At 41.5% G+C, this 12,852-nt stretch overlaps 2 protein-coding genes across 6 annotated transcripts in view; both read right to left on the bottom strand.

The window, feature by feature from the left end:
* The window catches only part of rims1b (regulating synaptic membrane exocytosis 1b), a 64,940-nt gene extending 62,793 nt beyond the window's left edge, over positions 1 to 2,147 (bottom strand). The window contains exon 1 of one of the 3 annotated variants that reach the window (XM_061275610.1): positions 1,598 to 2,147. In XM_061275610.1, the coding sequence (XP_061131594.1) occupies positions 1,598 to 1,764 (167 nt within the window). In that variant the 5' untranslated portion in view covers positions 1,765 to 2,147. The remainder of the gene's footprint in view (positions 1 to 1,597) is intronic. The other 2 variants (XM_061275606.1, XM_061275607.1) reach the window with 2 other exon arrangements.
* A 2,120-nt stretch (positions 2,148 to 4,267) lies between these two features.
* The window catches only part of LOC133152077 (keratin, type I cytoskeletal 19-like), an 11,168-nt gene continuing 2,583 nt past the window's right edge, over positions 4,268 to 12,852 (bottom strand). For all 3 annotated transcript variants that reach the window (XM_061275613.1, XM_061275611.1, XM_061275612.1), the window contains 8 exons: positions 7,010 to 7,610; positions 6,801 to 6,883; positions 6,182 to 6,338; positions 5,365 to 5,529; positions 5,149 to 5,274; positions 4,848 to 5,068; positions 4,703 to 4,731; positions 4,268 to 4,612 (listed from right to left, as the gene is read on the bottom strand). In XM_061275613.1, the coding sequence (XP_061131597.1) occupies positions 4,506 to 4,612; positions 4,703 to 4,731; positions 4,848 to 5,068; positions 5,149 to 5,274; positions 5,365 to 5,529; positions 6,182 to 6,338; positions 6,801 to 6,883; positions 7,010 to 7,610 (1,489 nt within the window). In that variant the 3' untranslated portion in view covers positions 4,268 to 4,505. The remainder of the gene's footprint in view (positions 4,613 to 4,702; positions 4,732 to 4,847; positions 5,069 to 5,148; positions 5,275 to 5,364; positions 5,530 to 6,181; positions 6,339 to 6,800; positions 6,884 to 7,009; positions 7,611 to 12,852) is intronic.

Raw genomic sequence — 12,852 nt, 5'->3', positions numbered from 1 at the left:
ACCACATATGCACAAGCATTTTCCTTAAGTTGAGCATCTGCAACGTGACTCACATTGCGTGTCATTCAATTTTTAAGTTAGATTTTTTTTTCTGACTGCTACAACTGCAAATAACAGACTTATTTTGGGGTAAATCATAAATCTTTCTATGGCTGATCTCATCAATGATTTCCCTGATGACGAAGCCATTACTGACTGAACCTGAGCTTTGCTTCATGGAACATTAAATGCATAACTTCCTCTCAAGGGGCTTAAAGCAGCTTTCTGCCCTTAAGGCTGCAGCCAGGAAATGAAAACAGCCATTAGAATTGAAGCAACCCAGAGTGCCGGGATGATGTACGCCTGCAATGGCATCACTCTTGATTAGGTCCTTCAGGTGTTACGCCTGTACAGATGGAGACTAGTGTTAGCGAGTTCTGCTATTAAATACAGTGCAGTAAATGTTTGTCGAGCAGGGAAGTAAGACGACGAGCCTGATGAAAAATCATTTTAACATCAAACACTTGAACAGATAGTCCGCGACATGGTGAATTATAGTATCTTCTGTGATCCATATAATTTCCCATCATACTCCTTCTCTGCTTTATAGTTTATAGCCTAGTATCAATCTGAACTACAGGCCACCTGACAATCCTTCTTCAGGTGACAGGTTGATGACAAATGTCCATTTCATCAATGCCGGCAGCATTTCCAAAGCTCTCACATCTCATCTCTGATCTGTGCCGTGTCCAGGCAACTTAGGCCTGCTAATATCCCCAACCACACCCCATCTCCTCTGCGCTGCGAGCAGCACTAATGGTCATGCACACAGCTTCTCTGGCGGGTTTGTAAAACCTTTTTTTGTGTGTGTATGTTTTTTTTTTTTTTGGTAGTGTTCACATGGAATGAATTATGTCATCGTTATTACCATGATTGTAAAACCAATAACTTCCACATCTTACAACTAGAAATCTACATAACAAGTGCTCATTGGAGGCAAATCTGGAAATGTAACATGAAGCATGGGGTGCAGTCCCCATTGATATAAAAAAAAAAAAATGCTATGATTCATCAGCACCACCGCTGCTGTCACACCCTATTCTTCTCTCTACATAATGCCACCATAGAAATGAAATAGTAGTTGACCCCATTTCAGATCATGTCAAATTGACACTGACATTGTGGTTTTTTTAAGGTATTGATCCAGGCAGTGATGCTATCACATTATAGTATATGTAAGCACGTGACTGGCCTGAGCTGTTGCTACAATGCCTCAACACAGATGCACTTAATATTTAGCGCATGCAGCACACACCGACTATGTAATAGTCACACGCGCACACACAATATATGTGTGTGTGTGTGTATATATATATATACATATATATACACATATATATATACATATGCACATATATATATACATATGCACATATATATATATATATATGTGCATATGTATATATATGCGTGACTGTGTGTGTGAGTGTGTGTGTGTGTGTGTACACTGAGGCTGGTTTGAAAGGGTGGGGGGGGGGTGTTATTCACAAACATTAACTGGTAACTGGTAAACTAGAGTGGATGTGGCCATCCTTTGCAATGAAATGGATGCTCTTACTTTAACATGGCTTGTTCTTTGTCCTCTTCCTCCTTTTGCCGAGCCATCACTGCCATGATGATTTTCCGCTCCTCCTCGGTGAGATGGCTCAAATCCGGAAGGTCCGGCATGGATGGCGGCACGGTAGGTGGGCGAGGGCCGCTCTGTGGCCCCACCGAGGCGGACATCTTTTCCACCAGCACTCCACCACCACCGCCACCACCTCCTCCTCCACCTCTTCCTCGTCGTGTCGTTTCGGCTGACCGGATCTTACGGACGTTTTCTCAGCCACACCTCAAGAAACGCTGCGCGGATATGGCGGCGATGCCCTCCGCCCGAGGGAATAGTGCAAGCCGCTCATCGTTGCGAGCACCCTCGGTTGTGCTCTTTGTCGGTGGCCCCAGTCCGGCCGGAAGCACCTCCACTTCACCAAGAGCTCATTTCTGCGGATAAGGCCGATGGTAGAGTTAAGCCAAGGAGGAGACGCTTGGTCTCGTTTGGTTCTTCCCCGCTGTCTTTTCTCATCTGGAGCATCAATATGAGAGTGTGGTATAGGCGGAGTCTCTCTCTGTCTCTCTCGCGCCCTCTCTCGCGCTCAATCTCTCTTTCTTCCTCTCTCTCCTTTTCTGTCTGTCTCTCCTTTTGCGGGGGCGCGCTTACTCGTGTGGAACTGGGGTCTTTACCACCATAGGTGCAGTCTTTTGACGTGACAACTTAACTCCCACGCGTATCGGTTAAGTGCAGTCCCCCTCTCACATTCAACTCCTTCAGACGCTCGTGAACTTCTCCCCCTCCCCATCTGAACACGTTTCAGCACCAAGGACAGCTCATTCTCAACAATGTCAACTTTTGTTGTTTTGGGGGGGAGGACATCCCTGAAGTAGCTATTAAACTCTCAAAGTTCTTCTGCTGATGTCGCTATGCCACCCGGTCACTTAAGTTGACGTCACCAAGGAGGTGACTGTGCTGCGATGACGTCAACTTCCTGTGGTGCATTATTTTGTCATCACATAGGTCGTGACAAAGGAACATCAGTCCAACGGAGCAGAATTTTGCTGCAAGCCATCAGATTTTAAGTAGGAGATAGAATTATGGTATATCATCTACACTGACCAATACGGGCTATATTACATGAACGCCATATTTTACTCACAAAACAGATTGGTTTCAATTGTATGTTAGTACATGAAGACGTATTTTTAATTAATTAAAAATACAAATAAATCAATTTAATTAATAAAACAATTTCATTTTGGGGCAGGTGATACCATCTATCCATTGTCTGAAATGCTTATCCTCACAACGGTAACGGCTGCGCTGTACCCTATGCCAGGTCTTTTGACAATAAGTTAAATTCGGGGAAAGAAAAGAATATGACTGAAACGTGCGTGTCCCACATTATTTTTTCACACACCACAAGGCGGTGTAACGCAAGTTGCCACACGATGGCACTATAAAATCTCCCCGTTCTTATCTCCCACATGGAATGAAGTGCACGGCAACTGCTTACTATTTGATATAGCAAATAAATAAATAAATAAATAAATGTTTTCTTACAATGTAGGTATGCCGCTGAGATTTTTTAAACGTATTTATGAAGAGCAAATTTGTTTTATGAGTATGCAAACACAGTCAAACTATATTTAGAAGCGGCCACCCGGGTAATAATTCACATTTGTATATTAAAGTTGGCCATAGCCAATAGCAAATTTAATCTGTCAGGGTTGTTTGGGGGTACAGGTGCAGAAATAAAATATTACAACTCTTTATTCAACGAAAAATGAACATAGCATGCTCTGCGCAAAGATTCAGAAGCTAAGTCATTGTACTGTACATTGTTTCAACCGTAGACGAGATACTGTTGGAAGGTAATCGTCTCAATTTCAATTTAATCTGAAACATTCCAGGGAGGATAGTTTCAACTGCAATTACTTTTGGTTTACTTTGGAGTACATTGACATCTAGTGGGCAGATGGAAACACTGCGATTCAGTAAGAATTACAAACAAAAAAATTGTACTATGTACTGATTAAAATGTTCCAATGTAGTATTTTTTCCGTATAAATGAGGAAAAGAGTAAAAAAGCAAAAGCAGAATTGTGAACAATTAAGAGATTGTTTCTTTTCTCAGTCATCGTGCTTCCATGTTTGAGGTCTTTTATAGCATGTTTTAAAAAAAATCCAAATTTGTTTCCTTGCACTGAATACTCTTGAATAGCATTAATTTTAGGAATTTATATTTAATTTCTTTATTTTGTTGTGAAGTGCCTTTAGTTGTTTTAAATACCACTATACTTCCTGTACATTGTAAATTATTCTGCTCTTCTTATATTATGCAAGGAAGAAACAAATTGTATGATCAATATCTGTCATTCTGGGTTGAGCAACACATTTCTGGATTGAGCTAATCACAAGGTTGTCATATGGAGATAGACAACCAGTCGTTCCCACATTGACAGCTACGCTTTTGAGTTGAGTTCATCTGCTGCACCTTCCTTTGGACTGCGTTGGAAGGTTGGAGTATGTGGAGAGGATTCACACAAACAGGGTGGATTTGAAATCCTACCTTAGCCAACCAGCACGCTTCTTCTTGCTGTGAGTAGCACTGCACTCCCCTTGTTCTGATCAGATACTGTGCAACATGTAATATTCAACCAAAAATGTCTAAAAAAAAAAAAAGTAAATGACACAGTTTTACTGTCACACAAACCATTTATTGGCATTTGACGGAAAAGGCATTTGACAAGTTTGTTCAATTTCAAACCTGCTGGGAATTGCACTAATGACTTTGTTCCTGTTACTTTTTGATAAATTTTTTGATATGTTTATATGGCGCGCCAAATTTGTGTCGTGAAGAAATCCAATAATAATAAGTATGACGTTGAGTTTTTAAATCTTGACATAGATCTGTTGGTTGAGATCCGGTCTCTCTACTTCTTGATGACATCAATGTCCACATCTTCGGTGCGGGACACCACTTTGCCATCAATTATCTCCTCAATCACAACTTTCCTTCTCTGGGTAATAACAGGTTGAGCTAAAGAGAGATTTGGAATAAGAATGAATTTGCATTTATATATTCAGGTCACTCAAATTGAAAAAATAAAATGTGATGTAATCCACTTACCTTTGACTTCCTTGACGATTTGAATGGTCCTGCAAGTAAGGAAAAGAGAAAATGTTTCAGTTTAGTTTCTGGGGTTGAGAGAATGTTGTTTGTTTTGTTTGACAGCGCTACGAGAAGAAAAGCCAAATAAGTGGCTGTGTCTTACTTGACATTTTCTCCATCCAGCAATCTTCTGTATTCGGCGATCTCCATCTCCAGCCTGCACTTGATGTCAAGCAAGATCTGGTATTCTGATCCCTGTCTTTCGATTTCCGATCTCATTTTTCCGAGCTCGTTCTCCAGGTTGTTGACCATCGCCTGGAGCTGGCTCAGCTGCATTGAGTAGCGAGACTCTGTTTCTGCCAACTGACTCTCCACAGCAGCTTTCTGTCAAGATAAAACAAAGGGAATGTGAAATTTGGAAGTGCTTTGAGGTTCTATCTTGATTTGATATGATCTCCCATTACCAGGCTAAGCTGAGATTGGAGTTCAATCTGCAGGGCTTGCAATGTTCTCTGGAGCTCGCTAATTTCAGAGCGGGAGGTCTGAAGGATCTCCGTGCTGCTTGCAACTTGCTTGTTCAACTCGTCAAACTGCAAGATGTGGATGGAGGGCAAAGTTATTCAAGCTGTTGTAAACCCTTTGGCCTTTTACATTGTAAGGTTCAATGTTTTTCTTCTGACCTTGGCCTTGTACCAGCTGTCCATATCACGGCGGTTCTTCTCAGTGATAGCCTCATACTGTCTTCTGATCTCATCGATGGTTTTGGACATGTCCTCCTGGGGTCTGGCATCCACTTCGACATTCACAGCGGAGGAATTCACTTGGTTTCGCAAGGCCGCTATTTCCTGGAGGAAGAAATTAGACAAGTTCTACAAAGGCAGGTCTTAATGTAAATTAATTTTTCTAGCTTGTATCATGCCATGTTAATGTTTTACATTTTAGTCGAAGTGGTGACACTAAAGTCAGTGACTATCTCTCAGGTGCCCGAGGGTTTGCTTCAAAACTTCATTATTTTTAACTAAGATACTTTTTGCATCACATTTGCTATTTCAGTCCATGAGCAAACATGCAAATTTTTGCTTCAGGAGTTTGTCAAGTTCCAAGAGGAAGATGAAATGTCAGTGCATGTTAAACAAATTGATTCACTACCTTGTGACTGAATAGACTAGCACAACAACTTACTATACCAAGTCCTCTTTGCGTACAACTTTTGGACACCCAAAACAGTCCTCAGGACTTGTTAGTTTAGGAAAAGTGTCTCCGGAAGACGGCAGTGCAAATAGTTGACTTGTGGTAGCTCACGCTCATATAATCTCTGTGCAACTACAACATATGACCATAATAAAATAAAAGGATCACTTCAAACTGCCTGCAAAAAAAATAATCTAAAGTAAACTACGATACAGTGTGTATTATCAACGGTGCTAAATGTGCCCATCCCGAAATACTAAGACTCGGGGATGGACACATAGGTGCTTCTGCGAGTAGACGTGTGACCTCAGCATGGTTCTTCTTCAAGTAGACGAGTTCTTCCTTCAGGCCCTCCACTTGCATCTCCAGGTCAGTGCGAGACAGTGTGAGGTCATCCACGACTTTGCGCAGTCCGGCAATATCTGCCTCCACTGACATGCGCACTGCCTGCTCGTTCTCAAACCTGTTGGTTATCAAACACAGAGACGCTCAGCTCATGTCGGGCCATCAGCTGATTTGGTATTACTACCAACAAGACAAGATGAAGTCCCACTGAAACCAGTTTAACCAGCTTTCCCACCCTTAACGTCTTTGTGACAAAACAGCATCCCTGCTTGAATTCGATCCCCAACAGCTTCTGAAATAGCTAATGACCCTTTTTATTAACAAGACGTGCAATTTGACTTTGTAAGAATAGCAAGGTGTATCTCGCGAGTGGTGGCAAAAGAACCTTGTCTATGTGTTCTTCTATCTTCAAAGTTTAAACTCATTGTTAAGAATTGATAGTGTCAACCACAACAGTTATTTGCAGCCATTTGGAATCAAAGTGAGTGTCATTTGAGGCTCATGCAAGTGACTCGTGTCATTTTGAGTTATTATTAATATTATTATTAGTAGTAGTATTATTGTTATTTAATCCACTCACTTGATCCTGAAGTCTTCTCCTGCCAGTCGCGCATTGTCGATCTGCAGCATCAACCTGGCATTCATCTGAGCAGCATCACTTATCTAAAATGGCATCCCAAAAAAAAAAAAAAAAAAAGCAGAACTGTAAACCTGAATGGTCCTATACATCTTATTTTATCTGACGTAATATACCGGTACAACGTGGGTTTGCCTTGCAGAGCTACTCACCTTTCTGCGCAGGTCAACGATGATTGCCTCGTACTTGGAGTAATCTCTCAAAGTTGGAGTCTGCCTGTCGTACCACTCGCGGATTTGACGCTCCAATTGAGCGTTGGCGCTCTCGAGAGATCGCACCTTGTCCAGATAAGTGGCCAGGCGGTCGTTGAGATTCTGCATGGTCGCCTTCTCGCTGCCGCCGACATCGAAGTTGTTGCCATCCATGATTCCGCTAAAAGAGTAGCTCATGTCCATGCCAGCACCGAGCCCAGTGCCGTAGGACATCTTCATACTTCTACCACTGGTACCAGAGTACAGGCTGGCAGCCCGCCGGGCGCCGGACACGGGCGCAGAGGAGAGGGAAAATGACGATAGTCCCGCACGGATTGACATGTTGACTAATTTATGGGCTCGGGATGCACTCTTCTCGGAAATTTGACAAAGCCAAAGACAGGCGAGGAGGAGACGGTCTACTGCCGGGCTCGAGGATGGATTATATAGCGCGCCGTGGGGGGGCGGTCCGTCAGGTGGGTTGAGACCGAGACAGTGCTCCACGCCAACGTGTGGTATGACTTCATGACTTGATGGGTGTGTCAGAAGTAGTGCAGCTGTCCTGGTTGGCACAGATCACCGACTGCGGGTTTAGGCGTGTGAGACACCCACAAACATTTAATTAAACCTGTCTCACTCCCTGTGTGAGCCAAAACCGTAGAATGGAATTTTAACCCTGATATGATTTCTTAATGGTGGTTCTCAAATTCTAAATGAAATCCATTCAATTTCTATTGATCATAAAGAACTAATCGTTTCATTAAATATGAATAGGTGTCATGCATGTGATGTTTCTAAAACTCTGTAAAAAACTGGGTGTGAAATTTACTTGAAAAAAAATCTAGTGAAGTTTTTTTCCAGTCAGAAATTCAAAGTAGGGTTATTGAGCAAATGTTTCTAATTTATTCATAAAAGAAAGGGTGACCTTTAAAGTAAATTTCAAGTATTTTTTTACAGTGTTGACATTTCTGTAATGTATTGCTGAAGATTATAGAATATAACAGAATAAAGTACAGTTTCTTAGTGTAGCGGAATATTCAAAATTAGTTAATTTAATTTTCTGGTTTTTGTCATAATGAAATAAGCAAACAGCTGAGGTAGATCACAAGGACATGAAGATTTTATGTAAATTGAATCCAAAAGAAAAAAAACAAAAAGAAAAGAAATCAACATTCCACGCCTCGCCTAGCAAGTTGTGTATCTGTGGTTCACATGAGAGTCTCGTTCATACTTTATGATGGCTGTTTTTAAAGTGAACATGCATTGTTCATGATTTTCTCAGAAGATATTTATTGCATTGGTCGACATTTCAGAATAATTGCACCCTTGAAAAATGAATATTGAAATGCCTCTCAATCATATGTCGCTAATTTTATATATCTTTCTTATTTCCCATTAGTTCTATAACTTTCAAAAGAAAAAAGACACTTTAATTTATACAAATGAAGAGAAGCTGCAGAATACTTACACCTTCATGATGTAAATTTACCATTACAAACAAATTACTTAACAAATGCAAAGAAAAAAAAATACAATAGGCTAAATCATCAACCTAATCAATGAACAAATTGATGTAGACTGACCCACAATCTGAAAAAGAAATAGTTTAGTTATGTATGTTGAATTTGTGTCTGAACTATTTTATTAAGGAAATTCTTTATGCCAAATCAGTTTACAGTTGATGACAGCTACAACGATACTTGTTTGGGCTGTGCTGTCGTGTCCCAACTGCCTGTGGATAACAGGAGGTTATCTGATGGATGACGCCCATGATTGTTCCTCAGCTGGATAAACTGGTGGAATTAGTTACTTTCTCTCGCCCATTCTCTGTGACGAGTAAATTAAGTTCTCTTTGTTTCCTTTTTAAATTGCATTTCACTTTTACCGCAAAAAACAATAATCCCACACCCACCCGCAGTGACTCGTACAAATGATGCATTCTCTTATTGGCAGGTACTAGACTTCACTACTCGATAAAACCCTGTGACGTTACAAAGAGTATCACTGTACCTGCCAGTTACCCTCGTAGCGTATAGAATACTTTCTGTGTTGGAAACTTGCCATAAAACACATTTATTCTTATTAAACATGCCTTACATGTGTCATTATGCATTGCAGATGAGTGTGGAATCCATGCAGGTATTAGCTTCGAGTTAATTGTTCCTTGGCATCCATTAGTCTGAGTTAATGCAAGTTGTTATGTTTCAAAAATTCGGGAACTTCTCAAATGAATCTCACTTCAAACAGTTCTCCAAACACCTCTAGTCATAGAAATTTGTATGAACTTGCAACGTGGGTTCCCGGCACTTGTTTTGCAAGGATATATTTTACGTTGTTCATTTTGACACCATATTGAAATGTCAGCACAGAAATGGTGAAGTGGAAACATGAGCCCTGCTCCGTGTGCTGATAGTTGTTTAACTAACTTGGTCCTGACTTGTTTGGCTGAAAACCTGTTTGCCTAACCCTGTTCTACGTAATACTCGATGGCTGCGAGACAGTGACACACCTAGTTTAATTGTTTTGTGAGCTTATGCAACCATCAGGTACTTGGAAAATTATCAAATTTTTGTCCAACCACTTAACTGTAAGTAAGGAGCAGAGACACAAATATTTACTGATGGTGCTAAAGTATGCACAGTATGCATTGTTCTTTATGAAAATGGCATGTCATTTAGTTTCACTCACATTATTATATAAAGCTAGAGTGCCATGAAAAAATACCGTAATTTTCGGACTATAAGTCACATTTTTTTTCATAGTTTGGGTGGGGGGGGCGACTTATACTCAGGAGCGACTTATATATGTTTTTTTTCACACATTTTTACTTGATCATTAACACATCACTTACTTACAAGTATAGTTGACCACTTCACATGTTATTTTTAGTATACCTAGTTGATCACTTCACATGCTTTGATATCTTTATCTTGAACATATTCAAAAAATGAAAAATAGAGACAAAAAATCAAATAAGGTAATTAACGCTTTAAAGCGCCATATCCTCTGGACATGTCCTCTGTCACCAAGATGACATAAAGGACGAGAAATTTGATCGATGGATTTAATGATTTGGAGTGACACAAATGGTTTTATAAACGTGTTATTTATGTTATAGTTTTTTTTTAAATCACTGAATGTTACGTCAAACTCCTCGTTTGTGTTTGTCACGTTAGCATACCGTATCGTTTAGCCTGTTGTTGCTCGTTCATTTCTGTTCTTGGTGTTGGATTTTGTCTAATAAATTGCCCCCCAAAATGCGACGTATACTCCGGAGCGACTTATATATGTTTTTTTTTTCACATTTCTGGGCATTTTATGGCTGGTGCGACTTATACTCCGGAGCGACTTACACTCTGAAAATTACGGTATTTGCACTCTCGGAAAATTCAGACTTTTTTGTGTACTTTCCCTACTTTAATATATAGGACCATTGAACAAAATGTAAATTTCAGACGATAATCCATATCAACATAAGATGTAGATTTTCAATGATGAGTTCATTTTTTAAAGGAATAAAAAACACTCAAAGCTTTCTGGACAAACCTGTGTGCAATTGTTCATGCATCCCCTTATCAACTGTGACTAATCCAATCATGGGGAGAAAGCACAGTCCATTTTCACGGACCAATCCTGATTACTTTTAGATCTGTTCAATCAAGATATCATTCAAATAGAACTTGTGTGACATAACGAAGCCGACCAAAAGATCTCAAAAAGCTGCATATATATATATATATATATATATATATATATATATATATATATATATATATATATATATATATATATATATATATATATATATATATATATATATATATATATATAGTGTATATACTGGAGACTGAGCAATACTGGAAGGGCATATGGGAGAAGGACACATCACACAACAGTGAGGCACAATGGCTAGTCTCTCTAAGAGAAGACCACAGCAACCACCCTGAGCAGAACCCAGTTACCATCACTGTGGCAGACATCCAAGAGAGAGTCTCAGGTATGAAGAACTGGACAGCACCCGGGCCAGATATGATCCATGCCTACTGGATTAAGAAGCTCACTGCACTCCATGAGCGCCGAGCAGAACAAATGAACCAGCTACTAAAAGTTGGAACTCACCCCGAATGGTTAACTGAAGGACGCACAATCCTGATCCTGAAGGATCCCACAAAGGGCACAGTCCCATCCAACTATCGGCCAATAACCTGTCTCCCTACAACATGGAAGATCATGTCAGGCATCATAGCGGCTAAGATAAGTGTACACATGGCTCAATACATGAGCACAACACAGAAAGGCATAGGCAACAATACCAGAGGAGCCAAACACCAGCTGCTGGTTGACGGAACAGTCGCCTGAGACTGCAAGACTCGACACACCAACCTGTGCACTGCCTGGATTGATTACAAGAAAGCCTACGACTCCATGCCACACTCATGGATCACTGAATGCTTGGAACTGTACAACATCAACAGGAACCTGAGAGCCTTCATTGCAAACTCGATGGGACTGTGGAAAACAACCCTTGAGGCCAATTACAAGCCAATTGCACAAGTCTCCATCAAATGTGGCATATACCAAGGAGATGCTCTGTCCCCACTGCTGTTCTGCATAGGTCTGAACCCCCTCAGCCAAATAATCAACAAGACTGGCTACGGATACCGACTCAAAAATCGGGCCACCATCAGTCACCTCCTATACATGGATGACATAAAGTTGTATGCCAAGAGCGAGCAAGACATCGATTCACTGATCCACACAACCAGGATCTACAGCACAGACATTGGAATGTCATTCGGACTAGAGAAGTGCGGTCGCATGGTGACAAAGAGAGGGAAGGTAGTCCATACAGAAGGGGTCTCACTCCCAGAAGGAACAATAACAGACATTGAGGACAGCTACAAGTACCTTGGTATCCAACTCGCAAATGGCAACCTCGATGAAGCCACAAGGAGAGGAGCCACAGCCAAATACCTACAACGAGTAAGGCAAGTCCTCAGAAGTCAGCTAAATGGCAAGAACAAGATCCGGGCAATAAACAGCTACGCCCTGCCAGTCATCAGATACCCTGCAGGAATAATAAGCTGGCCAAAGGAAGAGACGCAGACCACAGATGTCAAGACACGGAAGCTCCTAACCATGCACGGAGGGTTCCACCCTAAGTCCAGCACCCTGAGACTGTACACTAGCCGTAAAGAAGGAGGCTGAGGACTACTGAGTGTGAGAGCCACTGTTCGGGATGAAACAGCCAAGATCCATGAGTACATCAAGGAAAAGGCCCGAACGGATGACGTGCTCAGTGAATGTCTCAGACAATGGCAAACAGAGGAAGAGGGGCTAGAGACACCATCATGGGAGGACAAACCCCTACATGGGATGTACCATCGGCAGATAAGTGAAGTGGCTGACATCAAGAAATCCTACCAATGGCTGGAAAAAGCTGGACTGAAGGACAGCACAGAGGCACTCACCATGGCTGCACAGGAACAGGCTCTGAACACCACAGCAATAGAGGCCAAGATCTACCACACCAGACAAGACCCAAAGTGTAGGCTGTGCAAAGAGGCCCCTGAGACAGTCCAGCACATAACAGCAGGGTGTAAGATGCTAGCAGGGAAAGCATACATGGAACGTCATAACCAAGTGGCTGGCATAGTGTACAGGAACATCTGTGCAGAGTATGGACTGGAAGCCCCAAGTTCAAAGTGGGAAGCACCCCCTAAGGTGGCAGAGAACGGGCGAGCCAAGATCCTATGGGACTTCCAGATCCAGACTGACAAGATGGTGATGGCGAACCAACCGGA

Source organism: Syngnathus typhle, linkage group LG3, assembly GCF_033458585.1.
Source record: "Syngnathus typhle isolate RoL2023-S1 ecotype Sweden linkage group LG3, RoL_Styp_1.0, whole genome shotgun sequence".
Lineage (NCBI taxonomy): Eukaryota > Metazoa > Chordata > Actinopteri > Syngnathiformes > Syngnathidae > Syngnathus > Syngnathus typhle.
The sequence above is the reverse complement of the archived record's forward strand: the minus strand, read 5'-3'. Positions and strand labels throughout refer to the sequence as shown.